This window comes from Trifolium pratense, linkage group LG6, assembly GCF_020283565.1.
Source record: "Trifolium pratense cultivar HEN17-A07 linkage group LG6, ARS_RC_1.1, whole genome shotgun sequence".
In the NCBI taxonomy this organism is placed as follows: domain Eukaryota; kingdom Viridiplantae; phylum Streptophyta; class Magnoliopsida; order Fabales; family Fabaceae; genus Trifolium; species Trifolium pratense.
Window position 1 is genome coordinate 3,715,095 of NC_060064.1, and position 27,614 is coordinate 3,742,708.

General features: G+C 35.3%; 4 protein-coding genes across 6 annotated transcripts; 2 read left to right on the plus strand and 2 right to left on the minus strand.

Moving 5' to 3' along the window:
• Positions 1-920: 920 nt before the first annotated feature.
• LOC123891101 (DEAD-box ATP-dependent RNA helicase 24) lies at positions 921-5,022 on the minus strand. 2 transcript variants are annotated; one of them, XM_045940914.1, is made up of 5 exons: positions 4,105-5,022; positions 2,677-3,905; positions 1,816-1,858; positions 1,245-1,644; positions 921-1,155 (listed from the first exon to the last, which is right to left on the minus strand). In XM_045940914.1, the coding sequence occupies exons 1-5, from the start codon at positions 4,718-4,720 to the stop codon at positions 1,107-1,109; spliced, it is 2,337 nt and encodes a 778-aa protein (XP_045796870.1). In that variant the 5' UTR covers positions 4,721-5,022; the 3' UTR covers positions 921-1,106. The 2 variants fall into 2 exon arrangements, with proteins under 2 accessions (XP_045796870.1, XP_045796871.1); XM_045940915.1 differs by having other exon boundaries at positions 921-1,152; positions 4,105-4,975.
• Positions 5,023-12,030: 7,008 nt separating this feature from the next.
• LOC123891102 (receptor-like cytoplasmic kinase 185) lies at positions 12,031-18,317 on the plus strand. Its single transcript, XM_045940917.1, has 8 exons — positions 12,031-12,809; positions 13,811-14,167; positions 14,366-14,740; positions 15,999-16,208; positions 16,513-16,884; positions 17,026-17,269; positions 17,348-17,495; positions 17,674-18,317. Exons 1-8 carry the CDS (start codon positions 12,800-12,802, stop codon positions 18,052-18,054), a joined length of 2,097 nt encoding a protein of 698 aa, XP_045796873.1. The 5' UTR covers positions 12,031-12,799; the 3' UTR covers positions 18,055-18,317.
• Positions 18,318-19,265: 948 nt separating this feature from the next.
• Positions 19,266-23,246, plus strand: LOC123891104 (transcriptional regulator ATRX homolog). Its single transcript, XM_045940920.1, has 6 exons — positions 19,266-20,419; positions 20,832-21,474; positions 21,547-21,647; positions 21,748-21,837; positions 21,927-22,054; positions 22,490-23,246. The coding sequence occupies exons 1-6, from the start codon at positions 19,823-19,825 to the stop codon at positions 22,632-22,634; spliced, it is 1,704 nt and encodes a 567-aa protein (XP_045796876.1). The 5' UTR covers positions 19,266-19,822; the 3' UTR covers positions 22,635-23,246.
• Positions 23,247-23,913: 667 nt separating this feature from the next.
• LOC123891103 (protein FAR-RED IMPAIRED RESPONSE 1-like) lies at positions 23,914-27,080 on the minus strand. Of its 2 annotated transcripts, none has more exons than XM_045940918.1 (2): positions 26,928-27,080; positions 23,914-26,095 (listed from the first exon to the last, which is right to left on the minus strand). In XM_045940918.1, the coding sequence occupies exon 2, from the start codon at positions 26,057-26,059 to the stop codon at positions 24,143-24,145; it is 1,917 nt and encodes a 638-aa protein (XP_045796874.1). In that variant the 5' UTR covers positions 26,060-26,095; positions 26,928-27,080; the 3' UTR covers positions 23,914-24,142. The 2 variants fall into 2 exon arrangements, with proteins under 2 accessions (XP_045796874.1, XP_045796875.1); XM_045940919.1 differs by having other exon boundaries at positions 26,923-27,075.
• Positions 27,081-27,614: the final 534 nt, after the last annotated feature.

The following is a 27,614-nucleotide window of genomic DNA, read 5'->3' on the forward strand; positions in this document are numbered from 1 at the left end:
AATGGCAACCAATAAATTGTTACTTTTTGTGTAGAAGCAACAAGTTTGAAGCCGAGGGAGTATCATCCTTTTAATAATTAATATTCGGTTTGTTTAGTTCTTTCAACTTTTGTTTTGCATGCTCTGTTCTCATTAGTTTATTCTTTCATCTTTTGTTCTCAATGATCAAATTATCTTCTACTTGTGTTCATTTATCTTCTCAAAGTACGTTTATTTTACTTTATTGTTCTTATTTACAAACTGGGAAGTAATTTAACACTCCTAAATCTAGTAACTAGAATGGAATCCGGGTTGTTCTTAAAATTGAAACTGCAAAAATTTGAAGTAAACAAATTGAAATTGACATGCCTAGTAGAATAAGTTTATGACAGTGAGTGTTAATCAAGGGAAATACAACGTGGCAAAACAAAAAATATTGCAAACTCAAATATACAAAGATCTTATGGGAACTTGTCTTAGACTGATGATATGAGAACGTGGTTCCCCTATAGGGTAACTGCAATTAACCGGAGTATGATGAGGCTTTGTTCTTTTAGATATAACTCAAGTACAAGTGTACAACGTTATAGACACAGAACACAGTTCGTACTAAAAGTGTGCAACAAAGTACTATGAGACAGTTTGTTACACACAAAAACTGCCTCTTTGTGAGAGGAATTATATTTAGGAGAATGCATCTAAATTTCATCATACTTCATAGTGTGCAAAACGGCTTTTAATAAAGTAAGAAACCAAGCAACCTCAAGCCTTTCTAACCTCAAATCTCGTGTTTAAGGCATGCAATCCCAAGATTGAGTCTCTTGAGAGGAAGAAAAAGAAAGGGGGAGAGTAGTAGCACTCCCAGCTCATGTCACCAACTCATCATTATTCTGGTACGACCCGTAGAGCTAGGCAGAGAGAGGGAGGGAGAGAATGTTCTCTTACCTCTGAGGGAGGGAGAGTTTGCTCACTTTTTTTCAATATTCAATACAATTCTTACAGTGTTATTCATTTCTGTCCACTCTGCTCTATCAATTGATAATACAAGCCAAATCAAATAAATACTTCACCTACGAATAGGAGCATTCATACATTTGACAGTGGTGGTGTCATTTTAATGAGACAAACTATCTATCCCAACCTGATGGCCTCCGCCTTTCTCTAGGTTTAGAACTGCTGCAAAAGAAAAACAAGAACTTTATCAGCAACCGAAGTAGTTAACCAGTAAAGATATGTATGAAGTAAGTTCAGCTTTGAAAATTAACCTGTTTGTGCTGTTCTGACCAGGAACTCCAGAACTTTGACTGGTGGAATTTACGGCTGATGCAGCAGGATTGTATGAAGCAGTTTGCTGACGAGTATTTATATCGCCACCAATTGATCCACCAGATACAAAGCCAGCGAGTGTTGGTCTCTTATTAACAGCCACACTTGTAGTATTACTGAATCCTTCATTTTGGGAGGTTGATGATGCAGCAACAAAGCTGCTTCGAAATTGGGACATCATTCCTGTTCGCAGAGAATTAACAGCAGCGGACCGACTTGGAACTGTGTTAGATGATGCATTGTTTGGCTCTGCAGAATATCCAATGCCCAAGCCAAAATCCACTCCACGCACACCTTTGCCACCGGCACCCCCACCCCTGCCTTTGCCTTTCCTCCCACCTGCACAGCATAAGAAATATAAATAAAGGATTCTCCAATCAAGCGTGCCAGTATCATGAATCTAATAGTAGAGGGATAAGGATACAGCTTATCAGTGCATTATAAATTGTGTGTTAGGTCAACATCAGCTTATTATTCGATAGTTATTAGTATGCAAGTCAAATAGCATACCTCCTCCTTTTCTCGCATCCCGTTTCGACCTGTATCTCCCATCCTATGGAATTATAAGACAAAAGTCAATTAGTAATTTTAAGACACCAACGAGAGATCTGAACTTATAGCATCATCATAAATATCATAATACACGTTTTTAGAAACAAAAGCCATGTGAATTATGAAGAAAATACATAGAGCAAATCGCCTTCACAGCAAACACTTTTTTATTTTACTACAAAAAAACCAAGATAACAAGGTCAACAGCACAATCAAAATTAGAGAGGGAACAAAACTTATGTGACTCACAAAATGCCAATTTTATTCTAGTCCAAACAGCTTCTTTCAAGCGTAAACCCAAGCAGTTGAAAACATTTTAGACCCTAAAAAATAAGTCCATTCTGATTCTAGCATAGTTTTACCAAATTATTCAATCAGGTAGATTTTACTAGCTGAATGCTTGTCCGGTCTTGGTTTATATTTAACTACTCACAAACCCTTTAATTTTTGAGGAACCATTTCATCTTTCAAAAAGAAATCAAATCATTTTAACATCTTTATAAATGATCAGACAGTCTCAAACAGTCAAACCTAAGAAACCTATAGCTATAAAACTTTTATCAAATTTGTTTCTGATGTCCGGCTTCTTAGAAACTTACCACAACCACCATCAAACCCATTTATATAAAACCATTTCAAGATGTACTAATTAATAATTCATTTTTGGCCTGTAAATAGCACAAGGAGGATGAATGATAGATTTTACAACTGCGTGAACCAACAATAATTACATGGATACAAGAGTCTTTAAGCATGAAATCAATCGCACAAACATCAATACTCGTGATGAAACTATAATACTGTATAGGGCATCATTACCTTCATAGCAAGATCCATCAACTCCGTCGACACATTCTGACCTGCAGCAACTAAGCTATTAACCAATTCACCAGCAAATCGTGCTTCTTTTTGAGTTATAAGAGTGTATGCAACTCCATCCTTGTCACCGGCACGACCTGTTCTTCCAATGCGATGGACATGCATGTCCATATCTTTAGCAATATCAAAGTTTACCACGGTTTTAATTGACTTTATGTCAAGACCACGAGCAGCAACATCAGTTGCAATAAGCACATGGTAAGTGCCGGATTTAAACTTTTGTAGAATATCCATACGAGAAGCTTGATCCTTATCACCATGCAGGGCAGCAACTTTAAAACCTCTCTGACTCAATTGCGATTCAATTTCATCCACGGTGGCTTTTTTGGAAGCAAAAACTAAAGTATCACCTTGATCAATCGTTTCGGGCAGTTTCTCCAGAAGCCACGGTAACTTCTCAGAATCGGACGGAATTACTTGAACAACTTGAGTAATATCTTCATTTGCTGTCCCCACCTCTCCCACGGTCACTCTAATAGGATCGGAAAGGATTTCCCTGGCTAACTTCTCAACTTTGCGAGGCATTGTTGCAGAAAAGAGCAAAGTTTGGCGGTCCGGCCTAATCTGACCAACGATGGACCTTACTTGTGGCTCAAATCCAAGATCGAACATTCGATCAGCCTCATCAAGCACCAGGTAAGTTGCTCTTTGCATTGTCAATGCCTTCATTTTTAGCATGTCTATCAATCTCCCCGGTGTAGCAACAACTATCTCACAGCCTGCTTTCAGTTCTTTGAACTGTTCAAGTTTTGACATTCCACCATAGACAGCAGAGACACGTATACCATATGCTTTTGCAAATTTCTTCGCCTCGAGATATATCTGATGTGCTAATTCTCTGGTAGGTGCACATATCACTCCAATAGGACCCTCCTCCTTCTGAAGTTCAGGCTGATCCATGATATGCACAATCATAGGAAGCACAAAAGAAGCAGTTTTACCAGAACCAGTTTTCGCTATGCCAATGATATCTCTACCAGAAAGCACAACCGGTAAAGCTTGGCATTGTATAGACGTGGGCTTCTCATAACCTTGTTTTTTTATAGCAGACATAATTTGTGAAGCAAACCCACAATCCTCAAATGTTTTCACTGGCTTAGGACAATCAAAACCCGATACCCGAATAGCCAAACTCTTCCTATATTCAGTTACATCTTGCTCACTCATACCTGTATCAAACCAAAAAAACACAATAGCCCAAATGTTCAATTTCAGTTAACTCATAACATTCTCTCTTTTTTTTTGTACAAATTAAATCATAACATTCTATTCCATGTGAAATATTAACACACAAAAATGTAGCTAAATGATCAAAATTCTACATCAAGTAACACATAACAATAGAATTTTAGGGTTATGCTATGTTACCTGAAATTGAAGGTGTCTCCTCATAAAAATCTTTAGTAAAGGGTTCATAATCAATTTCAGTGTGATCAAGAGGAGCTATAGGTTCAATTTTCTTCTTATCAAGAACAATAGGGTTATCATCAGAATCATAATCAATCAAACCAGCATCCACAGCTTTAGCAGCAGCATAAACCTCTTCATCAGAATCATATCCAGCATGAAGGGCATCCGACGCCAACGTCAACCCTAAATCCTTTTTCGCCCTCAAAAAACTCTCCATATGATCCTCTTCATCATCTTTGTATCTATCTTCCAACTTCTCCTTCGGCTTCGGAGGCGGTGCCGCCTTCATCTCCTCGTGTATTCCTTCCATAAAAGCATCTAATGGATCGATTTCCTCTTCCTCACCACCATCACCGCCTTTAACGGTGTTACTATTATCGTCGTTGTTGTTTGATTCTTCGTTGGCATCATCATCGAACTCGATGTTATCGAGGTCATTGTCTTCGTAGTTGTCGTGACTTTTACGCGATGAAGGAGGAACGTAGAGTCGTTGAGGAGCTTCAGATCGTTCGAAACTGTAGGTTGATGGACGGTTTATGCCGAAACCTTCGAATCCGAACTTCCTTTTTGACATCTCTGGTTAATTGAATTGAATTGCTTTTGTTGCGAGATAGTGAGATAAATAAAACCCTAAGTTGAGCTTGAATGATGCAGAAGATTGAGGGAGATAATGGAATTTAGGGTTAGTAATTGATTTTGAAAAAGATGGGGTTTTAATGTTTGAGGTATGGGTACTGGAATTGGGTGCTTGTGTTTTGCGAATGGAACATTGCAAACAGTGTTGTTTGTTCGTTCCCACCACCGCGGTCGATTTTTGGTTATAGGATGAATGAAGGTGATGAGGACGGGTATTTTTAGTTGGGTGGGCGGGTACCCGAACCAATTGGTAAAGCCCAATAACCAATTTTTTTTTAAACAAAAAATCTACTGGACACTCGGTTTTTGGCTAAGTTGCATCCATTTTAGACCGAGTACTGGTATCGGGTACGTACCGGATACCGGTACGCGTATGTTACTCCCCCGTACGCATCGATGCTGTACCTTTTCTTTTTTTTTTGCAATGGGTACACGTGTGTGGTACACCAGTGGTACGCGCGTGGTACACCAATCCAAAAAACCACGGTTTTTTTTTCTCCTTTTTTCTTTTATTATTAGTTTTTTTTATAGGAAGATTTACGTTTTGTATTTGTTTATAATATAAAAGTAGCAACTATTGCTATAAAACAATAACAAGGTAGCCGCCAGAATTATTCACTCATTCATTGAAAAGGAATAGACTCAATTCAAAGTGAGATGAAGATCTAGTTTTTATTCATATCAATCTTCGTCTTCTCTCAAGAAAGATAAATATTAATACTTATAATGAAAGTGCAACAAAAATGTGGGATATTCGTAGCGATGAATGAGATTTTTTTAATATATAGTTGATATTCTTGAAATTGCTGGTCTTTCTCGCGTGAACCTAACTAGAGGTCACTCTTTTTAGTGGTGATGAAGAGGGAAATAATTGACTCTTTTTGAACTAATTGGTTTTTAATTTCATATTTTGATGTTTCGAACAATTTAAATTTCATTTAAAATGTGGTGTGATATTTTTTATGTTTAATTATTTGTTTTAACAATATAACTCTATTATTTGATATATATATATATATATATATATATATATATATATATATATATATATATATAAATGACGTACCCCGTACCAGTACCGGGACCGTACCTGCACCCCACAACATAAGTTCTTGGTAGGGTAGAGCATCAGTCGATTGCGGTCGGGGTCAGTTCAAAAGTTGCTCATCTAAATGAAACCGTTGACTGGAAATATGGAACCATTTCTGACCACTCAAGGCATCGGTTTGGGCAGGTGCGGGTTGTGCGGTTGAATTTGATCAAAAATATTAGAGAAATTATATGAAAAAGGAAGGAGGAAAGAAAATTGGATGAAAATGTGTTGTGAGAAGACAATACGGAAGTCTTTGCTTTTCTTTTTGACACAAAAAAGGTATAGGGCATCAAACCAGTTGGGGAAAATTTTGGTCAACAATGAGAAATGTTATGGTCCTCGAAAATTTTGACTAGGGGCAAAATTGAGGGTATAAAAGAAATGTTTCGGTTCAAACCTCACAATGAGAGAATGTGAAGTGGAAGTTAGTTGCCATAGTTTTTTATGGGACACAAAGTCCGTTCTCTCTATGTTTTGTTGTTACTTTTTGCTAATTCGTGTTAAAAATAAAAGCATAGACTTCCGTATACGTATTGTTTTCTCACAACACATTTTCATTCACTTTTATTTCCTCCTTCCTTTTTTATATAATGTCTCAGATATTTTGATCAAATTCAAGCTATAATATTTTCTTTCTTATGTAATTGAAGACAAATCAAAGATATTCCTCTATTGAATGATATGTCACCTCCTAGCGGCATATCATGCTCTACTTGCTCTCTTGAAAATGGCCGCTAGGGTGATGGGTGCACTGAGACGGCGGCGAGCGGTGCTAGGACTGTGACGGCGGTGAGCGGCAATTAGAGGAAGAGCGACCGATGGAGTATCATGGAGGAAGAAGAAAACAGAGCTACAATGTTTTTTTTTATTATTATTATTATTACTTATTTTGAATTGAATCTAAACCATTGATTAGTTTATATCCACATGCTACGATCTGAGCAAGGAATTGGAAGAAAATAGAGGATAAGCTAATGGAGCAGATTTGGACTCGTTTATTTGCATTAGTAGGTTGTAGGTTCGTAAACATAAAGCACTCTCTAACACTCGTTTATATCGGAACATATTTTCCGAAATTTCGCCTTGAAAATACATTTCAAAATTTCCCTTACTTGCCAATTTTTGTAACTACCGAATGATTATTTTTTAAACATAAACCTAAATTATACTTAACTATAACATAAAACTTACTTGTATGATAAAGAAGGAGATGAGAGAACAAATTTGTACTTGGAGTGAAATAATACCACAAATTTGTACTTTCTGTGTATAAAACACATTTTTTCAAAAAAAAAGTTTTCAAACCTTAACGCGAACGGAAAATATTTTTTAAAAAATTTTGACTAGGGGCAAAAGCAGGATATTGAGGGTATAAAAGAAATGTCTTTTTCAGTTTTATCAAGTATGTGTTTGTTTCTGCGATTGTGAAAATTGATTTTGACAAAAATTAAATGTAACATAATTGATTTTAGTTAAAAGTAAGTTAGACAAAATTCTAGACAAAAACAAAAGTTAGACAAAATTGATTTATGTTTAGATGCGTAAAAAAAAAACTTTGAAGTGTTATGTTATTTAGACCGTTTGTATCAAAATAAAATTTGGATATATAATTATCAAAATCAGTTTTAATATAATTGTATAATATTTAAATTTAAATTTATTTTAGAAAATAAATTTTTATATATTTCATTTATTTTCCAAAAGTTGCATAATAATTTTAAAATAAAATAAATAACAAACACATGTAGAGAAACATATTTGGATCATCTCCAGATTTATTCTGATATGTGGTCTCTATTGTATTATGTTTAGCTATTAGATTGATCGGACGATTGGGAAAAAATAAAAATAAAAAACTAATACTACAGAGTAATGGTGGATATAATATACAATCTCATTGAATATGTATCCACCCTCACACAACCTTTCTTCACTGATGACCAACCACAATGAAGGGGAGATGCTTATAAAAAAATAAAATAAAAAAAATGAAGGGGAGATGACATTTATTTACCTGTGACCAAGAACGATGGGATGACCTTTGATAGAGACTTGAATCATAAAGTGGGCCTTGACTTTGGCCCAAGCTTAAGGTGTGGAAAGGAAGGGGGAAGGAATGAAAGAATGTTGAGGTGGCAAAGAATGCATGTGCTGCATCAGGAATTGGTTATATATATAGTGCTTAATAGAAAGAGAATAATATTCACTCACGTATTTGGTTAGTTTGTTTGGATCACTTTCATAGTGATTTGGGGGCACTTAGTGCTTCGGGGCTGTTAGATTATCTCTAACAGTTTGTTACTCTGTTTTTACTTGTTTTCCATGTTCAAATAATTGTAATTGTTCATTCGTTTCCATAATACAGTTACACAATTTTCATCACAATCCATTTATATTTCTTCTTTAAGATCACAGTTCTATTAATTGGTCCGACCTACCGGATTCAAATGATGGGAGACAGAATTGAACTGCTGGTTAAGAATTTGAGAGAAGTGAATTCAACGACGCTATTGCTATCAAAGCAAATGAATGAATATGAACAGAGACAGAAGTCATTTCCCCATAGAGCAGAGATTCAGAAGGTGAATACAGAAATTCGTGATGATTCAGAGATGGATTCTGAATCGATGAAGAAGTCATCGGAGCAATTAGATCGAAAGTTTCCAGCAACAACTACGGTGACAACATCAATCAAGAAGAATCACACGAGTGTGGTTGAGGTGATGGAAGAGAATCACCAGGAGCCAAATAACAAAGTTAATTCAATGTTGAAATTGAACGAGGCGTCTAAGGGTAACGGAAAGGATTTCATCGTGTGCATTGAATCGGGAAAGTCGGAGAAGGGGAAGTCACCAAACACGAAGGTTGAGAGACAACGTGCACATAGCGTGGACTTGCGATCGCCGTCGAAACCACCAAACATGGAGGTTGAGCCGTTGGGCTTTGATCAACCTACGAAAGTCCGTTCACGGCGAGAACCACCGGCTAAACCGCCAGATAGAAGCGTAGCTTTGGATAAGGGTGGATATGTGAGAGCGGATGTAGAGAGAAGGAGGATACAAACGAAATTGCTCGGGCCACCACTTTCGCCAGACCCGCCAGATGCCGATCGATTGGCAGCGACGCTATCACGGCGAGCATCATCGCATATGACGTCGTATCTGAACGGAGAGAAGGATCTAGAGATACCAAGGGTGAAAAGGGAATTTGCTAAGGTTGGTAACCATTTTAATCTAATGGGTCAGATACACACATCTCTTCCGTCCATTTTCCACCATAACAACTTATTACACGTGTTATCATCAGGTTAGTATTCCAATTTTCATGTGTCACCCAAGGAACAACCTTTACCACTTGCTATTGCCACGTATCCTGCTTACACAATGCAATATGTTGATCTTACGGGCCAGACCCAAGTTAATATTTGTTTATTTTTTGAGATATTTTCCCTTTGGGCCAGAGTAAAACTATCTGGCTGGGCCCAAATCAAGAATAATAGCACTTGGGTTGAGGAAAAGAGTAACTCAAATATTCTAAGTCAAACAAGAAACTTCGTTTTTCCATATGGGTTTTCAGCTGAGTCCATTGCGTCTCATCATAAGTGTTCTCCATCTTCCAATTTGTGTTATGTTTGTAAGGAGGAATCCCAATCAATTGTCAAAATTCGAGAATTTGAGCAAGAGATTGTTGTGTACGGGTCTCTAAGTTTGCCTCTAGAGAAGTTTAAACAAGTGAGGTACAAGGGGTACCAAAAAGTAGCTATAATTTCTGCATGTGCTTTCCCTTTGTGCAAGTGTTTTGGAAGACATATTAAGAGGTTTAGTGTGAAACTGGAAGTGGGTGCTCTTGACAAGGATGTGATTGCAATTGTTAACTCTTATCTCATGAGTGGCAATTGGACTTTGGTGTTAGAGGGTTTTTATGACGAGAGAGTATGGAACTTGATAGCTTTTAACTTTGTAACGGAGAGTTTTAATTTGAAGGCACCAAATGAGAAAATTGTTGATGTGTCTCGGTGGATGGAAAGTAAAGAAGTGTCCCCAAAGACAATTAGGAACTCTTGGATAAATGAGATGAGTCTAATTTTATCATCTAAATTAAGGGACATGTTGGTTCTTTGCATAGAGGGATTTGCAGCAGATGATTCAGTAAAGGGAATTGTTAGGCTATTGGGAATGAAAGAAAATGCAGCATTAACTATAGTGGATGCTGCAAATGAGCTTGATGGCCTCTTAGCTAAATATGTGGCTGATGACATATTTTTTCCTCTGCTTGTAGCAAAAAGTGACGGCAGCCTGGCCCCTAATGATGCTCACCGTTGGAGTGAAAATGAAGAGATGTCACCATATACAACAATGTGGTACTCTTTGATTAGCGAGTTTGCACAACAATGAATGTGTTTGGAAGTGCTGAAATATTTTAGGAGTATGATGTTGTCGGTGCATATATGTCCAAGAACTTTCATGAGTTGGTTCATAGCATATGCCGATCCATTGTTGTTGTCAAATGGAAAGGAGGTGAATGGGTGCTCATTGAAATCTTTGGCTAATAGAAATCATTTGTTGCCAACTACTTTGATTGAGATGCTGAGACGATTTTGGAATACTATGACGGGGACTTTTGAAGAAATGAAAGCTAGATTTGATTGTGGGATGATGTTCTTGCATGCAATCATTTTGAACAAACAATGGGATCCAGAAGAATTCAATTTTCCTATGGCAACTACAACTGATGACTATTGCTGGGGTGACTTACTTATTTTTCCTGGATGGTTCAACTTTGTATTTGATAGAGGCAAGTTTGATGGATGTAAAATAAGTTCAACCTTGAGGACAAGGTTGTTTGAAGAGGTGGGTATTGATAGAGACTTGAATCATGAAGTGGGCCTTGACTTTGGCCCAAGCCTAAGGTGTGGAAAGGAAGGGGGAAGGAATGAAAGAATGTTGAGGTGGCAAAGAATGCATGAGGAATGCATGTGCTGCATCAGGAATTGGTTATATATATAGTGCTTAGTAGAAAGAGAATAATATTCATTCACGTATTTGGTTAGTTTGTTTGGATCACTTTCATAGTGATTTGGGGGCACTTAGTGCTTTGGGGCTGTTAGATTATCTCTAACAGTTTGTTACTCTGTTTTTACTTGTTTTCCATGTTCAAATAATTGTAATTGTTCATCCGTTTCCATAATACAGTTACACAATTTTCATCACAATCCATTTATATTTCTTCTTTAAGATCACAGTTCTATTAACCTTCAAATGGGGCACCACATTACATTAGCTTCGTGAGCCAGTTATTTCTGAGGAAGAACTGATTATATCATGAACATAACATAACTCATCAGACAATTATTAATTGTTTTACCTTGTTTTATTTTCCTGAAACCAAATTTTATTTCAAATTATTATGATAAATTTGTTGATAAAAAGATCAATTAAATGGTCAAATGATATAATTGTTGCTAATCATATAAGTTTTTTTTTGGTTCAAACTAATCATATAAGTTTACCCAACAAAAATTAAGCTTAAATTATTATTATAATGGTGAAAAAATACATGTAAATCGAAAAAAACAAATCAAATTTCTCTCTTCAATAATGAACTTTTCTCCCCCTTTTTGTCACTCAACTGTTGGATTAATAAAAAAATCGAAAATTGCGCCAGAGACAATAAAAGACAAAAATACCAAAAGTGATCATATAAAATCCTTACTATTGCATTCTATTTTCTACGAAAATATATTTGTCTTAATTTGTTTTTTCACATGTTTTTCAATTATTTCGATCATTCATTTTATTTTTCCTTCTCTCTTCTCCTAAATCAATGTCTAAAAAAAAACTTGACAATAATTCTCTCATTTTCTAGTAACTACCACCTTCATTCTCTCATTGGCACTTTATCATTGTATCATGTGACCCTTGCACTTTTTGGTCAACAATAATGTATTTAGACCACGGTAAATGCCAGTAAACTGATTTTCTAGAAGTATTTCTTATTTAGAAAGAGTGGATTAGATGATGCGTGTTTATAGCAACACAAAAAGGATAAAAGAAAATTCGAGTGACGACTTATGACAAAGAAAGGAAAAGAGTACCGACACTGCACTGCACTGCATGAATTGAAATGAAATTAAATGAATTACTGTACTAGTATTTACCAAAAGGTCATGCTAACCGGTACCCCGGGACACTGATTAAGAAAATCAAAAAAGAAAATTTTGAATAGAAAATAAACTATTTAAATTTTTGTGATTTTTGAGAAAAAAATTCCAAGGTTAAATTACTATTTTTGCTCGCAAGACACTGTTTAGGATTTTCGTTTACTAAATTACTATATCGATCCATCCCCTTCACCATCTTTCTTGATTGATTCTACAGACCTCCCTCCCTATTATACATCTCTATCTACCACCTGCAACACGCACGCTCCCTCCTTCTAACTGTTACCGTTACTTTGTTCTTTTCCGTTAACTCCGCACTTTCAGGTCCCCACATTTAGTAACAATAATTAAAACCCTTCCCACGTCTCTTCCATTGCACGCAACGGAAATACCCAAAAACCCCATTCCCACTACTCCCCACCCCCACAGTACACACACACACAAAAAACAAAAAAATTGCTTCTACTTCCATTTCATGGCACTTAGAAGAAGAAGAAAAGCCAAGTAATAGCTGGTAACAATTTGGCGATAGCGACATCTTCTCTTTCCTTTTTTGTTTGCAATTACAATTACTACGATTCTCCGATTTGACTCACTTATGGAAGCTTTGACTCGGACTTCGTTAACTCAGCTTGCAACACTTTCGTTTATGATAGTTTCGGATTTGGATCCTCCTTTCTTTTCAGCTATTATCGATTCTTCTTCCTAGTGCTGTTGATTTCATTTCTTCTGAATTCTGCATAGATCTGAACTCTTCGTCTGTCATGTCAATCGGTAATTATAGTTTTTTTTTTCTTTTCAGATGATTCTTATTTTGATTAATTTATGATTAGTTCTTAGTTTTGTGTTAGAGATAGTGGAATTGAAGCTTTGTTTTTGAGTTGCATGGTTGATTTTTACTAAACAGAGTTACGATTTGGGGATTTTTTTTGTGTGTGTTATCGGGAAATGCTGGTCAACTAAGTAGAGATACTGTACTGTGTGTTCAACGGAGTTTCTATTTTGGTTTGTTGAAATTAAGGAGAATGTTATGTTAGTAATGAAGTCTTTAAGGTGTTTGAAATCGCGCTTAATGGTTCAATCCGGGCATGTAGTAACATTAAAATTCTTATCAAGAGTTTGCCGCCCATTTTAGTTCCACAAGGCTCGAAGGATTAGTCTCTGCAGTTTCTTATGTAGTCTTTCTTGAAAGAAAATGTCAAACAAAGAAAGAAAATGTTACTTGAAAATGTCAAAGAAAACTATATAAGCTTTTCTTATGTAGTTGAGCTTGTAAATTTTATTTATTTATATGGTATTTTTAAGTGCTATAATTAATTTTGTCGGTTGCCTAATCTGGCAAGGCCCTTTGATTGAATAGAACGAAGAAAACAGATTAATGAAACTCGGAAGATGGAAAGAAGATTCATTTAACCTTGTAGATAGGATCTATGCATGTAGTTGAAGTTGAGTTTTTTTTGTAGTTTTGTCTATTTTATGATCCTTGCTTATTTACTATCATTTAATCATGTAAGAGCATCTCAAATAGCGTTGTTTTGTGTGAGTTCTTATCCCTAAGAACTGATTTATTTCCAGTTCCATCATTGTAGCAAGCTGACATGGAGTTAGCCAGATAGAACGATTATTCTATAGTCTATAAGAACCTGGATCTTTAGTTTTTCTTATAGCTCTACGCGAATGTTATTCAAAAGTTGTATTACTTTTTCTGTTTTTTCTTTTTGCATTTCAGAGTTTTGTGTAGTATCCTTAATAGTTGTGTGTTACTAACAATGCAGATATATTGAAAAAGGTTCAATGCTTATTGCTGAAATGGATGCTTATATTATCTTACCTAGTATTTATGATTGAGTCTGGTATACATGAAAAAACTGTAGAAATTCCCACCGGGTTGAGTTATGTGCTTTCTGGTGGTGCTCCAATTGTAACACTATCACCAGACAATCCTCCTTCATATAGTCCTTTCATAAATCCTAGCCAACCCCCAAAAAGTTCACATTTTTCAATCCCATTCAAGAAGAGGGGTGAATGGAAACTTCCAATTTCTGGCTTTAAAAATATTGCTCCTATTCATTCAACGGAAGCTGCAGTCCCTTCTGCGTTGACACAGCCACCGTTGACCCATCATGCTTCTAGTAAGTCATCATATTTTTTTCTTATAAATATGAACTCTTAAGTTATTATATTTTTCTTTTATTTTTAAAAGTAACCAAGCCTAGATAGCTAATAATTGCTTAATTTTGAAAATAAACATTACATTGTTTTGCGTTGTTTTTGTGAGCTTTGGAACCTAAAGATAATAATGACATTGTTGCTTATTTTCAATCTCCCAGATTGTTGTAAACAAGACATGGTGTTGAAACGAGGCAGTAAGGGTTGCCACTGTGTATATCCCATAAAGCTAGACATTCGTCTTTTGAATGTCTCTCAGAATCCTGATTGGGATAAATTTCTTGAAGAATTTGCTACTCAGCTAGGGTTGCAAAATAATACCCAGATTGACCTGATAAACTTTTATGTAGTCAACCAATCAACATATAATATCTCAATGGATATTACTCCACATAAAGGCATCAGTTTCTCTGCCAGCGAAGCTTCTAAAATAAACTCTTCACTTTTAATGAACAAGGTTCGATTAGACCCTGGACTAGTAGGTGGGTACAAACTTCTCAACTTGATCTGGTTTGAACCTCCACCTCCGACTCAAGGTAGGTCCATGGCTTTTTCAATCTAAATTATGTCACTGCTAATCATGGCGTTTTGGTGTACTTGAATTGTGAAAGTAACAGAGAGATGACTATTGTGCAGGTTACAAAGAATAGTGTTTATTTGCACCTAGGTTTTGAACTTTTGTGTATATAAGTTATATACTGTTACTAGGGGTGCTCAAATCCAAATAAAAACCAAAAACCGATCCAAAAAAACCGAAAACCGCAAAAAAACGAAGTTTTTTGGATGTGTTTGGATGTTCTTTTGTGAAAACCGCTGGATCGGATCGGATTTCGGATTGATTTCTTAAAACCTATCCAAACCGCATACATATATTTTAATATTTATTTATCTTTTTATTAGTATAAATATATATTGCATTAACTTTTTTTTTCATTTTAAATTTTGTTAATTAATTTAATCTATTTTAAATTTTGTTAATACTATATGTTAGTTTAATTTAATCTTTTTTTTTTATTTTTTATATGTTTCGAATATAATTGGTGATTGTCATTCCAAAATATTAATTTTCAATATATTATATGTTATATTTTACATCAAACTTAATATTTATTTTGTCAAAAATGTCAAACTATTATTTTGTAGCGTTTTTTATAATATTTATATTTATTAAAAAAAATTACAATTTATAATTTGGATATCCAAAAACCGATCCAAATTAAACCGCATAATATTGAATCGGATTGGATCGGATTTTTTTTATTTGTCATCCAAAACCGAACCAAACCGCAAATGAATTTATTTTTGGATTGGATGAGTTTTTGCCTCAAAACCGATCCAAACCGAACCGCGAGCACCCCTAACTGTTACTGCTTTACCTTTACTGTCCCCGTTTTTTATATTTCGTGTTTCCTGCTTAAGTGTTAAGGAGAAGAGAAAGTTATGTCTATACTCATGGCATATAATGACTGTTTTTAGAAAAATATAACTCTTCATGGATTTTGTTTTCAACCAGCAGACAATGCTGATGCTTAATGAAGTTTTTGTACTGTGAAATGTAAATTTGAATTGTGGTATGTAATATCTCTCATAATGTTGTGTGTCTTTGTTTTCTATATGTGTTTGCTGGTTTACGCATGTTATTTAAATTTTTACTATTACACACACTTTGAGGCCCTTGTGTTTGTCTAATATAAAGTCAGCAACTTTTCCTACTGTTATTGAACTCAAATAATAATTAAAAAAATTCCTTATGTTTTTATCTTTATCAACATGTATATTTGTATGTTAATGCAGCTCCTACTTTAACTGCATCGCCGGAGAAAGCACCTTTGTATCATTCACCTACAGCTACATCACCGAGTTCTTCAAACAAGGGAGGGCATTCAAATCTATTTCTTATTCTTGGAATTGCTATTGGCATGCTCTTCATTGCAATTGTATCTATATTAATTTTCTGTTTATGCACCTTGCTGAAGAAGGAAAAAACACCCCCCATAGAAACTGGTAAATATCACTAATTGTAGTTCTGTTTATCAGAAATGTTAATTGGAATGATGAAACTTCTGTTAAGTTTTAATTATTCTTTAGGATTGCATCCTTTAAGTATTATCATGGTTTTACTTTTTAAACAGTAATGTAGAGCAATTGTATGCTTGTGACACTCAAAATGTGTTATATATGGAAAAATGAAATTCTAGCTACTGATGAAAGTAATAATAACTTATGATACTCGTATCTGTAACATTAATATTAGTGATAGTTTTTAGTTTTTGATGATGTTTTTTATTGTCTTTGGTCCATACTGCAGAAAAGCCAAGGACAGAAAGTGCTGTTTCAGCTGGGGGTTCTATTCCCCACCCAACCAGTACACGATTTATTGCTTATGAAGAACTTAAAGAAGCAACAAACAACTTTGAACCTGCAAGTGTACTTGGAGAAGGAGGGTTTGGCAAAGTTTTTAAAGGTATCTTAAGTGATGGTACTTCTGTTGCAATTAAGAGGCTTACAAGTGGAGGGCAACAGGGTGACAAAGAGTTTTTGGCCGAGGTGGAAATGCTTAGCCGGTTGCATCATCGTAACCTTGTAAAACTAGTGGGATACTATAGTAATCGCGAGTCATCACAAAATCTACTTTGCTATGAGCTTGTCCCTAACGGAAGTTTGGAGGCTTGGCTTCATGGTATTGTAATTTTTCAAATCACAAGTTCTACTTTTAAATTTGAACTTGTGTTATTTGTTCTATTATTTTTCTCGGTATAGTTATTTCTTTTTCTTTCAGAATGTGACACTCGTAATTAAAATTCACATTGATTTATTCCAGGTCCCGTGGGAATAAATTGTCCACTGGATTGGGACACTAGAATGAAGATTGCTCTTGATGCTGCAAGAGGACTTTCGTACTTGCATGAAGACTCACAACCGTGTGTAATACACAGAGATTTTAAGGCATCCAACATATTACTCGAGAACAATTTTCATGCTAAGGTTGCAGATTTTGGTCTTGCTAAGCAGGCACCTGAAGGTGGAGCTAATTATTTGTCTACTCGTGTCATGGGCACATTCGGGTTAGTCTTGGTATATATTCCTTCTCAGTTATTTCCATTGAATTTAGGTTTAAGGTGAAATGAAACGTGTGTATGTAGGTATGTTGCTCCTGAGTATGCCATGACTGGACACCTACTTGTTAAAAGTGATGTTTATAGCTATGGAGTTGTCTTGCTAGAACTGCTCACTGGAAGGAAACCTGTGGATATGTCGCAGCCAAATGGACAAGAGAACCTTGTTACTTGGGTTAGTTACATACTGTTCAATCCTATGTTATTATTATACTGTTCAATCCCATGTTCAAAGCATCTTCCCATTTTTTCGGCATTTTATAATTGGAACTTGGAAGCACTTTGAAGATTGAATTCAATCTGTTATGTGATATTTCACTATGGTGCAAACTGAATTTTTTAATTCCATTCAGGCTAGGCCAATCCTTAGAGATAAGGACCGGTTAGACGAGATTGCTGATCCGAAGCTTGGGGGAAAGTATCCAAAGGAAGATTTTGTGCGTGTGTGCACTATTGCAGCAGCATGTGTTGCTCCTGAAGCAAACCAAAGACCCACAATGGGTGAAGTGGTACAGTCACTTAAAATGGTGCAGCGCATCACAGAATACCATGAGTCTGTGATAGCCTCATCTAATACACAGACCAATCTGAGACAGTCCTCTAGCACTTTTGAGTTTGATGGAACATCTTCAGTATTCTCCTCAGGCCCTTACTCTGGTCTAAGTGCTGCCTTTGACAATGACAACATTTCTAGAACAGTGGTTTTCTCGGAAGATCTTCATGAAGGACGATGAGCACCGAGAAAACTCAAGTCATCCATGAAAAGATTTTAACCTTGTAAAATTTTGCGGCTTATGTAAAGGTTTAGTCATAAGCCGCAAAATTTTCCAAAGTGATTGAAGCTTTTTGCTGTTGGTAATTGTTTGGGTGACAATATTTTAATTAATGAGTAAATAGTGTAGTTAGCAGATTGTGTTTTTTTTTGAGGAGTTAGCATATTAGTATGTTTTTGACACAAGCAGATTATGAAATTCAAGGTTTATTTTTGTTGCCATAATCCTCTTATCCTTTCTCAGATCTGAACATCAAATACCATTATTTGATCTTAAAATATCATTAATTGTACATCCGAATGTTAAAAGAACCAAAGTTTTGGGACATAAAGTTTTTTTTTTGAACGTTAAAGTTGTTTAGCTTTATTATTATTTTTTTCACCACAAGTATTACTGTATCACCTAATCTAGTTTGGGGGTCAATTTTTTCATAAAGTAATTTTAACACTTCTCGGTTGTAGTTGTGCGGGATTGCATACTTAATGTTGAACTGTTGATTTTTAGGTAGTTACATAAAAGTTGTCATCGATTTTTTGGAATTGAGAGAGCTCAATTGAAAAAGTTGCGATAAAAATCCGGGGTTGATTTTTGGCCTTGAACAAAGACTCCAAATCCAAATGTTTCCATGAGGACGTTGATGAACTTGTTGTCAAATAGGTAGTCATAATATAAGCAAACATCTATGGACAAAAATATGTGAGTTATATTCGTGCGTTTGATATGCTAAAAAAAGAAATTGAAGAAGACAATTTATATTGTAATGTGTTTAATTTTAAAACTGATCCGAGAACTAGACAAATCGGAGAACAAATGATCTAATATTGAATGTTTTGTCTCTCACTAAACAACAAGACAAAATTGTCTTGAGTACAAGTTACTAAAATATCAAAGTAATATTGTGTCAATCAAATATCATACAAGACAACAAGTTGCTCAATACCTTAAAATATTTTTACTAATATGACCATTATGATTGATTGGCAACGTAAAAACTCTTTACACTTGCCGTGTATATAAATTAAATCCAATTATATTTATTTTTGTGTCAATTAAATCCAATTATATTTATCATTAATTATAAAAAAACATTAAATTTTTTGTCAAAAATAAAATAAATTACCATAGCAATTATATTTATTTTCCTAGTCCAAGCCCAATCAGAGGCCCATATCATTCACTAAGACAAAAATAATCAAAGGTTAACGATTAAAACACGAAAGCAATTAAACTCGCTGTTCAAGTAAAAAAGAAAAAAACAGCAATTAAACTCGTCAGCTTGTACGTACTTTCAGAAACAACAACTTGGTCTCCAACTCAACTGGCCGGAAAACCGTGACGGAGTTCGTCGTCGGCCGCCACAAACAGCAAATAAATTCTCCAGGTTTTCCTTCATTTTTTCTCTTCAAATTTTCTCGGATACAATTCGCGCCACCACCAATTCCAGAGAATTGCGTCGCAGCAGATATCAACTCTGCACCAAGATTCCCCAATTACGCGCTTAAAGCGGTGCGATTTACAACATAGGTTAAATTATTAGTGTTTGTGAATTTTTTTTCATTAGTAGTAGTTGTATTGAAGGATTACCAGAAATTTGTTTAATTCTTGTGTATAATAATAATAATAAGCTTTTAATTGAAATTCATTCATGTAAACATTTGATTGTATCAAATCTTTGGCAATAATTTGATTACCGTGTAAATTAAACAATTGCACAAAAAAATAGTGTTTAATGGAAGATTTAGGATCTACTCGGTTTGATGGTATCAGCAATGCTGTGAGGAGGAAGAGGAGTCAAACTTCGCGCAGGCCGCGGCCTGATTCACAGCCTGTTCATGATCCCGAAGGTCATGAATTGTCTCCTTCATCATCAACACCTCAATCGGAGGATCCTGACAAAGTTTCTAGTGATGAGAATGATGGTTATGATAATACCGGTTCCAAGAGGAAAGAATTTAATCTCAACCATAGTGTTTCTCAGCAATCGTCCGCTACTGGACGAAGTGGTTTGCAGAATAGACGTAGTAGTGAAGGCGTTCTTGCTCCCGCTAATTGGAAAGGTTCGAGTAGCAAACTTAAGGATAGCATTGATTCAGAGTCGAAAGATGCAGATATATATGGTGGAAGGAATGCTGAGAGTTCAGGGCAGTTTGGTGTTTCTCAGGATGGATTGGGGAATGAGAGTAGGGTTAAGAAGGTTAAACTCAAGGTTGGTGGTGTGACGCGGACTATACAAGCTAACTCTGCATCTAACAGTGCTTCAGGAAGTGGATCAACTTCAAAAAGCTCTCGTTTATCGGATGGCTCCAGACCGCGCCAAAAGCAACAGGTAATTCTGATTTTCTGATTTTGATGTAGCAATAGCTTATATCTCATCCAATAGTGTTTTCACCTAAAAGTTTACACTTTAGTAGATTTGGACCTTGACATGTTTATATCATAGCTCAATGGGCAAGTAGTTACAAATTTGATATCAGTTGTCCCAGTTCTTCATTTAAAACGAAGTAACACAATTTAGAGTGAGCCTGGACATTGATCATATGCTTTAAGTCCAAAGAGCTTTTGCACGAGGGGGGATTTAAAATATTAATGTACCTCTGTCTTAAAATGTATTTAGATTTTACTTTTATGGAAGAATATTTCAGGTCTTGATTTCTTATCTATAAATGTAATAATTTCCCTTTTCTTTTTTTAACTTTTTAAACCCGTTCTATTGTGTTGATCAAATTGCGTTATTACAGAGTAATTCAGACGAAAATATATCTCCGTCTGATAAGAAGCGCAGCCTCAAAGGCCTTCCGTGGAAGGATTTCTCAAGGGGTGGTTTTGGTCTTGGGAAGGAGGAGTCATCGATGGGGAAGATATCCGGAAAGAACACATCTAGCAAACAAGGAGACAAGTCTGAACCTGTTCGTAAGAGCAAGAGAGTACCCAAAAGACGTGTACTGGATGGGGAATTTGGTGATGACGACGATGCTGATGATGAGATTCGGTACTTGGAAAAGCTTAAAACATCAAAAGTTTCTGCAGTCTACAGAGATGAAGAAGAATTCAGCAAGAAACATCGAAAACTCTCTAGCGTCTCTAATATGGAAAATGCTGCCTCATCAAGGTCAGGCAAAGATGGTAAGAAAAGGTCTAGATCTGATAGATTGCTTGAAGATACAGATTATGAGGATGACGAGGAGTCACGGTCTGATGGAGAGCTAGACGATAAGAAAAAGAAAAAGCAGAGGAAGGAATCCGTTGATGTATTGATGGACACTAAGAGGGAAATGACTCTTACAACGCGTCAACGGGCCCTTCAATCAGGCAAAGATGCCTCTGCATCTAATGCGAGTTTAATTGAGTTTCCCAATGGATTACCTCCTGCCCCACCCAGAAGTGAGTATTAATTATACTGTTTTCTTTTGTCAATTTCATACCAGAGTCGTTAACCATGTTGCTTGACTACAGAGCAAAAAGAGAAGCCTACGGAAGAAGAGCTGCTGTCAAAGAAAACTGAGGCTGCCAATAGGCGTAGAATGCAAGTTGAGAAGGCTGCTAGGGAATCTGAGGTTTGTTTTTGTTCTCTCTAAATTACAGGTTTTTTCCCCCTCATTATGTTCAATTTTAGACTGGATGGCATATCGATTTAATTTTAAATTCATTTTCTAGGCTGAAGCTATCAGAAAAATACTTGGTCAAGACTCCAGCAGGAAAAAGCGAGAGGATAAAATAAAGAAGCGCCAAGAAGAACTGGCACAGGTTTGGCATCGTTAAATGAATTTCCTACATTCTATTAATTTTAGTTTTTTGTTAGCTCTAAGTTCTTCTTATAAAATTGTTCTTTGCAGGAGAAGGCAGCCAATGCTGAAAAGCATGCATCAAATACCATCAGATATGTGATGGGTCCTACTGGGACAGTTGTGACTTTTCCCGAGGAAATGGGGATCCCTCCGATTATAAATTCCAAGCCCGTCAGGTATCAAGCTATGTTAATTCGATGCATGTGACATGTTAAACTATCTTCCTGGTAACTTGTTTAATGGGAATGATGAAAACTGATTAAATTATGTTATCAACCAAAATATACATTTGTGTTCACCTTTGGTTTTAGCTGTTTCCATGATACTCATGTATATATATCGCGCTTTGCTAATTTGATGTATGTGTTTGACTGTGTTTTTGATGAATCTTTTGATATGTTTGGCAAATAAAATAAGAAGGGATAAAAATTTATGTTAAAAATTTGTTCTGTTTATTTTTATAAAAACCAGAGTACTTGCTTTAGCTGTTTCCCCAATTTTGACTATGATGAAGACTGATTAGATGTTGGAAGCTCATGTTGCAAGTTTGTTTGAGAAAACAGACCAAAACGTTTCTTCAATGCTAATGATGTCGTTGAATATTGTTTCAGTTATCCTCCACCTCGTGAGAAGTGTGCTGGTCCATCATGTACGAATCCATATAAATACCGGGATTCAAAAACGAAGGTTCCTCTTTGCAGTCTCCAATGCTACAAGGCTGTACAGGAGAATATTGCAGCTGAAACCACCTGTTGATGTTGTCATTTGTCCTCCACCATTGCTGGATTGTACTAGTAGTTATATATCACCATCAATATTTTTATTTATGATACAGGCTTTCGGCTAAAGCAATTACGCGTTGAGCGTTTGGTAGAGAGTTCATACTGCGGATTATTCATTGCTCTATTATGTGTTTTTTTCTTTCTCTTTTTCTTTTCTTCATAATGTTGGTATAAAAGATTTTGTGAGGATAGTATATCAAGACTCAAGTGGAAACGAACACAGCATGCACAAACTTGTCTTGTTCCATTTCCTGGCTTTTTTAAGCAGCAATGCTATTGCTAGATAGAAGTCATTTTGGCAATAGCTTGCGATGTGGACGATGAAATAATCTTGTATCATTTTTTTTTATATAGTTGGTATTGTATTGTTACTTTTTTTTTTGGTTACAAAGTTGGTATTGTATTGTTACTTTGATTTGATTCTTCTTCTTCGTTGTGATCATGTGTCATCATACAGTGTAATTGGATTTTTTTTGGCCTATTGACTTTATTATTTGATTGGTAAAAAATTATAATGTCCCAAAATGCTACAAGTCAATTATTAATATTATGGGAGGGTGATGGAATTTTGTGATTCCGTTTCGATCGAAGGTTTATAAATTTAATTCTGAATGTTTTATTTTTTGATGATTAATTTGGGATTTTTTTTATTTCTATATGATTACTTTTGGTTAAATAAATTTTAAATTGGTTTAAAATGCAGTATCTCAAAAGTAACAAAAAGTGCTCATCCAGTACCGTTTTCTCTAACATTCACGTCTTCCTTGTATCAAAGCCAAAATCCAACCTCACTATGTAAGCAACAAAAAGAGGGATAGCTCATAATGTACAGAGAAAAAAATTCATCACCCACATGCACAGTGCAGCACTATCATTTTAACACCACCGTTCAACCATCCATTACCTCCGACCTGCCACCGGGAGCACCACCGACTGCTATTTTATGCAACCTTGCTTCGTTTTTAGTATGCACCAAGTTCACTTCTTTTTTTTCCCCTTCAGATCGTACACATTTTTTCCATTTCTTCTTTGCAACCAACATCATAAAAACAGTCACTTTTTTTGGAATTTCTTTAAAAACCTAACAGAAACATAACCTAATTAAACAAAGGTTCATGCTAATAAGCGTCCTAAAAATACTAGTTAAAAATGTAAAAAGTAGAAACTTTAAATTGGAAATGAATAATTTAATTTCAAAAAAAAGTTGAATGTACCATTTTCAACTCAAAATTACTATTTGTTTTCTTAATTAGTGTCCTAAAGATACTCTTTAGCATTTCCTGAATAATGAATCTATTACAGACTCTCAACTTAAAAAACAACCAATACAATTCTACTTAAATTATATTATAGCATACAGACTTTTCTGAAATGTTCCTCCATCCATTTATGTAATGGCAACAAAAGTGAGCACCATGTCACGAATCATGATAGAAAATTAAATCAACAAAGCATGTTACGATTGCTAAAAGAAAGTAACAATTACACCTCCATCAAATGTGGCAAATTAGAACTGAACTGATGTAATGTTTCATGGAGTGTCTTAGTTACAACTTCGGACTCAGCGGCAGCTTCAGCAACATAATAGAAATGCTTGTTCAATGTGTCAAATCTTTCCATTTGTGGGTTCAATTGTGCCACACTATAACTGTTCTTAACATATGAATGCTTCCTTTTAATATTTTTCTTCCATCTTGTTAAAACATACTTCTTTGGCACATTTATAATCCTTTCATGAGCACACACAGATAACACATGGCGACACAATATACCTCTAAACTCAAACAACGAACATTCACAACTGAAATCATGATTTTCCTTGTTAAACACAACTTTGAAGACAATTTCTTTAGTTTGGTCTCCAACCACCACATCCTCCAACACATGATAAGTAGCAAGACAACCCTCCACAATATTCAACGAGGCAACACAATTCATTTTGGATCTAAATTCAACTTGAAGTTCCTTGAATTTGGAATGAGTGTACTCACCTTGAAATTGCTTTTCAATGGATGAGGTTGACCCACACGGAATTGTAGTGTCCATGGAATTAAAATCCGCTTCAAATTCTTTTTCTGCTCGACTTATAAGGGCATTATCATATTGCTTCAAAAACTGACTTAAACTTGTTGTTGACTTGATATATCCATCAAAGAAAGCAGCATGTCCGCTCTCACTTCGTTGCATAGTTGACATACCTGCCCAAAAATATTTCCGTAACAAGGTTGGTGCCCATCTATGACGCTCATTATACAACTCACTCAACCAATTATTTTGCTGAAGTTCAAATTTGTCAATGAAGGAACACCATTTCTCTTCAAATGCAGTTGTTGTGTATGTATCATAAACTGCTTCTTCCATAGCATCCTTAATCTTTTTATACTCATTGCATCCATTGAGCTTTTTAGGAATTTTTTTCATTATATTCCTTAAACACCACCTGTGGCATGTTGTAGGAAACACTAACTCAATGGCATTTTGCATAGCCTTACATTGGTCGGTTATAATCCCAATGGGGGCCTTTCCTAGCATACAACGAAGCCATGACTTGAACAACCATATGAATGATTCAGTGTCTTCTCCCGAAAGCAACCCGCATCCAAGTAATGTTGATTGACCATGGTGATTCACACCAACAAACAGAACAAACGGCATGTCATATTTATTGGTCAAGTATGTGGTGTCGAAAGTTACAACATCTCCGAAATACTCATAAGCAGCTCTACTTCTTGCATCAGCCCAAAACACATTTTTTACATGAAAATCGTCATCTAAATCTAGGTCGTAGAAGAAATTTGAATTTCTTTCCCTCATTTCACAAAAATAGCTCATCATAGCCTTGCTATCACCTTCTTTTCCAAGTGCACGCCGTTCCTGGTTAACATAATTCTTCACGTCTCTTTCACAAAACGATATATTTTCATGCCCACCTGCATCATCATTTATTTCAATAGTCCTCTTCATTTTCTTGTTAGCCTTGAACAACCTTGCCTTTGTAGGGATGGTCTCGTGAGAATGGTCAGGAACAAATTTTTTGATGTACCACAATCCATCTATTTCCATCTTAATACAAATCTTAGCGGGACAATGGTCCACCCTTGTCGGAAGTGTCTTCAATGTACATGGAACCTTTGAGACTGTAGACCCCTCTCTTGTGCATGCTAGAATAACGTAGTTTATTTCTCCATCCTGTCCTTTTCTTGATGTTCTAATCTTCCACCTAAAGCCCTTTCTCAAAGCATACTCTCCATAAAAAGATTTAGCGTCATCCATAGAAGAAAAACACATATCCATTGCAGGCTCCCAACATGCGACACCATCATCTTTAAACTTGTCAACAATTTCTATAAATTCATGAAGACTACCACCACAATCCACCATATTATTTGAACTATCCATGAATGTTAAATTTTAGGTGCAAATATCACACCAAAACTGCATAAAATAACTCAATTAAATCAATTGTATTATAAGTTGCAAAAATAAAGATTTGCAAGTCACAAACAAGAACACTATTACGACAAACACTATTGATAATAGTCCCTCACAATACAAGGCGTGCCCGAGAGTGAGCTAGAAAAGATAATACTCATACAACACTGCTAGTGCAAGTAAGTAAACAGAAAAATAAATAAAACCAACGGCACAATATAATATAACAGAAGAAATGAGCACCCTCAATAGCACAAAAAAAAAAAAACTACAAAACACTCTAATCTCATTTTTAAATAATTATCCACTTTTTAACACAGAACTAACCTCATTTTTATTTTTATTTTCCTATGTCGCTTTTTTTGTTTGTTGAAGTAGCCAATGTCATTAAAACACTCTAATCAAGCACAAGATGCGCCCGAAAAAGAGGACACAAAAGAAACATATACAAAGTGGTAAAAAAGCACAACAAGAGAACAATGAAAATTGAAAACTACAATACAAACCAACTACCCTAATGAGGGGCACCAGTCCTCACGGAGGAACAAACACAAACCCAAAACACTCAACTAAAAAACGTGCAACCCCAACAACCTGAGGAACAAAACTGCAAAACCCAATCAAGAAAAAACCACAAACAAAAAACTGCAAACAATCAGTTTTGTCTAAGTCTAGAACCATGAAATTAAGTTGAGGAAAATAATGTCAAACATATTCATTGCATAAAACTTGATTCAATTTCATCATTTAACCAATTAAAAAATTTAGGGTTTGGGTTTTGAAATTAGGGGAAAATGAAAAAAAAAACAAAAAAGTCAAGAAGGGACCACCTTACTTTATGATGAAGGGATTTGATGACAGCTACATGAACCCAAATATGGCGGTGGCCATGCACCACAAGCAAGAGGAAGGACAACAATGGTGTTTCTTTGTTGTTTACAAGAGTACAGTATGTGTGTTGTATTTTTGTCAATTAGTTATGTTGATATAACATTTTTTTTAATAGTTTTTTTTTTAAGCAATTTTTTTTAGAGCTGCTATTTAGACACAAAAAAGTAGAGACAAAAGATTGACATTTTCTTATTTACACATGTTGCATGCAAACTGAGGCAAAAAAATATTAAAAAAATGTGAAACCGTATTTTTGTCAAGTTTTTGTCGGTATTTTGTGTTGAATTATCATTTCTGTTTTTATTTTACATGAAGAGTGCAAAAGCCAAGAAAAAGAAATCAAGGAACTAAACACACATTCCTAAGTGTCTCGGAAAAATCATTAAAGAGGATACTCTAGAGGTCTCTAGGAAGATTTTCCAAATATGTTACATCAAAATCAAAAGAATTATGTACTAAACTATGATTTTTGGTATATTGAAAGATTGGTATATTTGCTTACTAAATACATGTTTTTTATACTTAAAAAAGTTAAATTTATTTATAATAGTGATTAAAAAGTATTTTCAAATCTCGAGAGCTTAATTTAGTTAAAAGAGATATTAAATTATACATGCAGGAATCAGAGTTT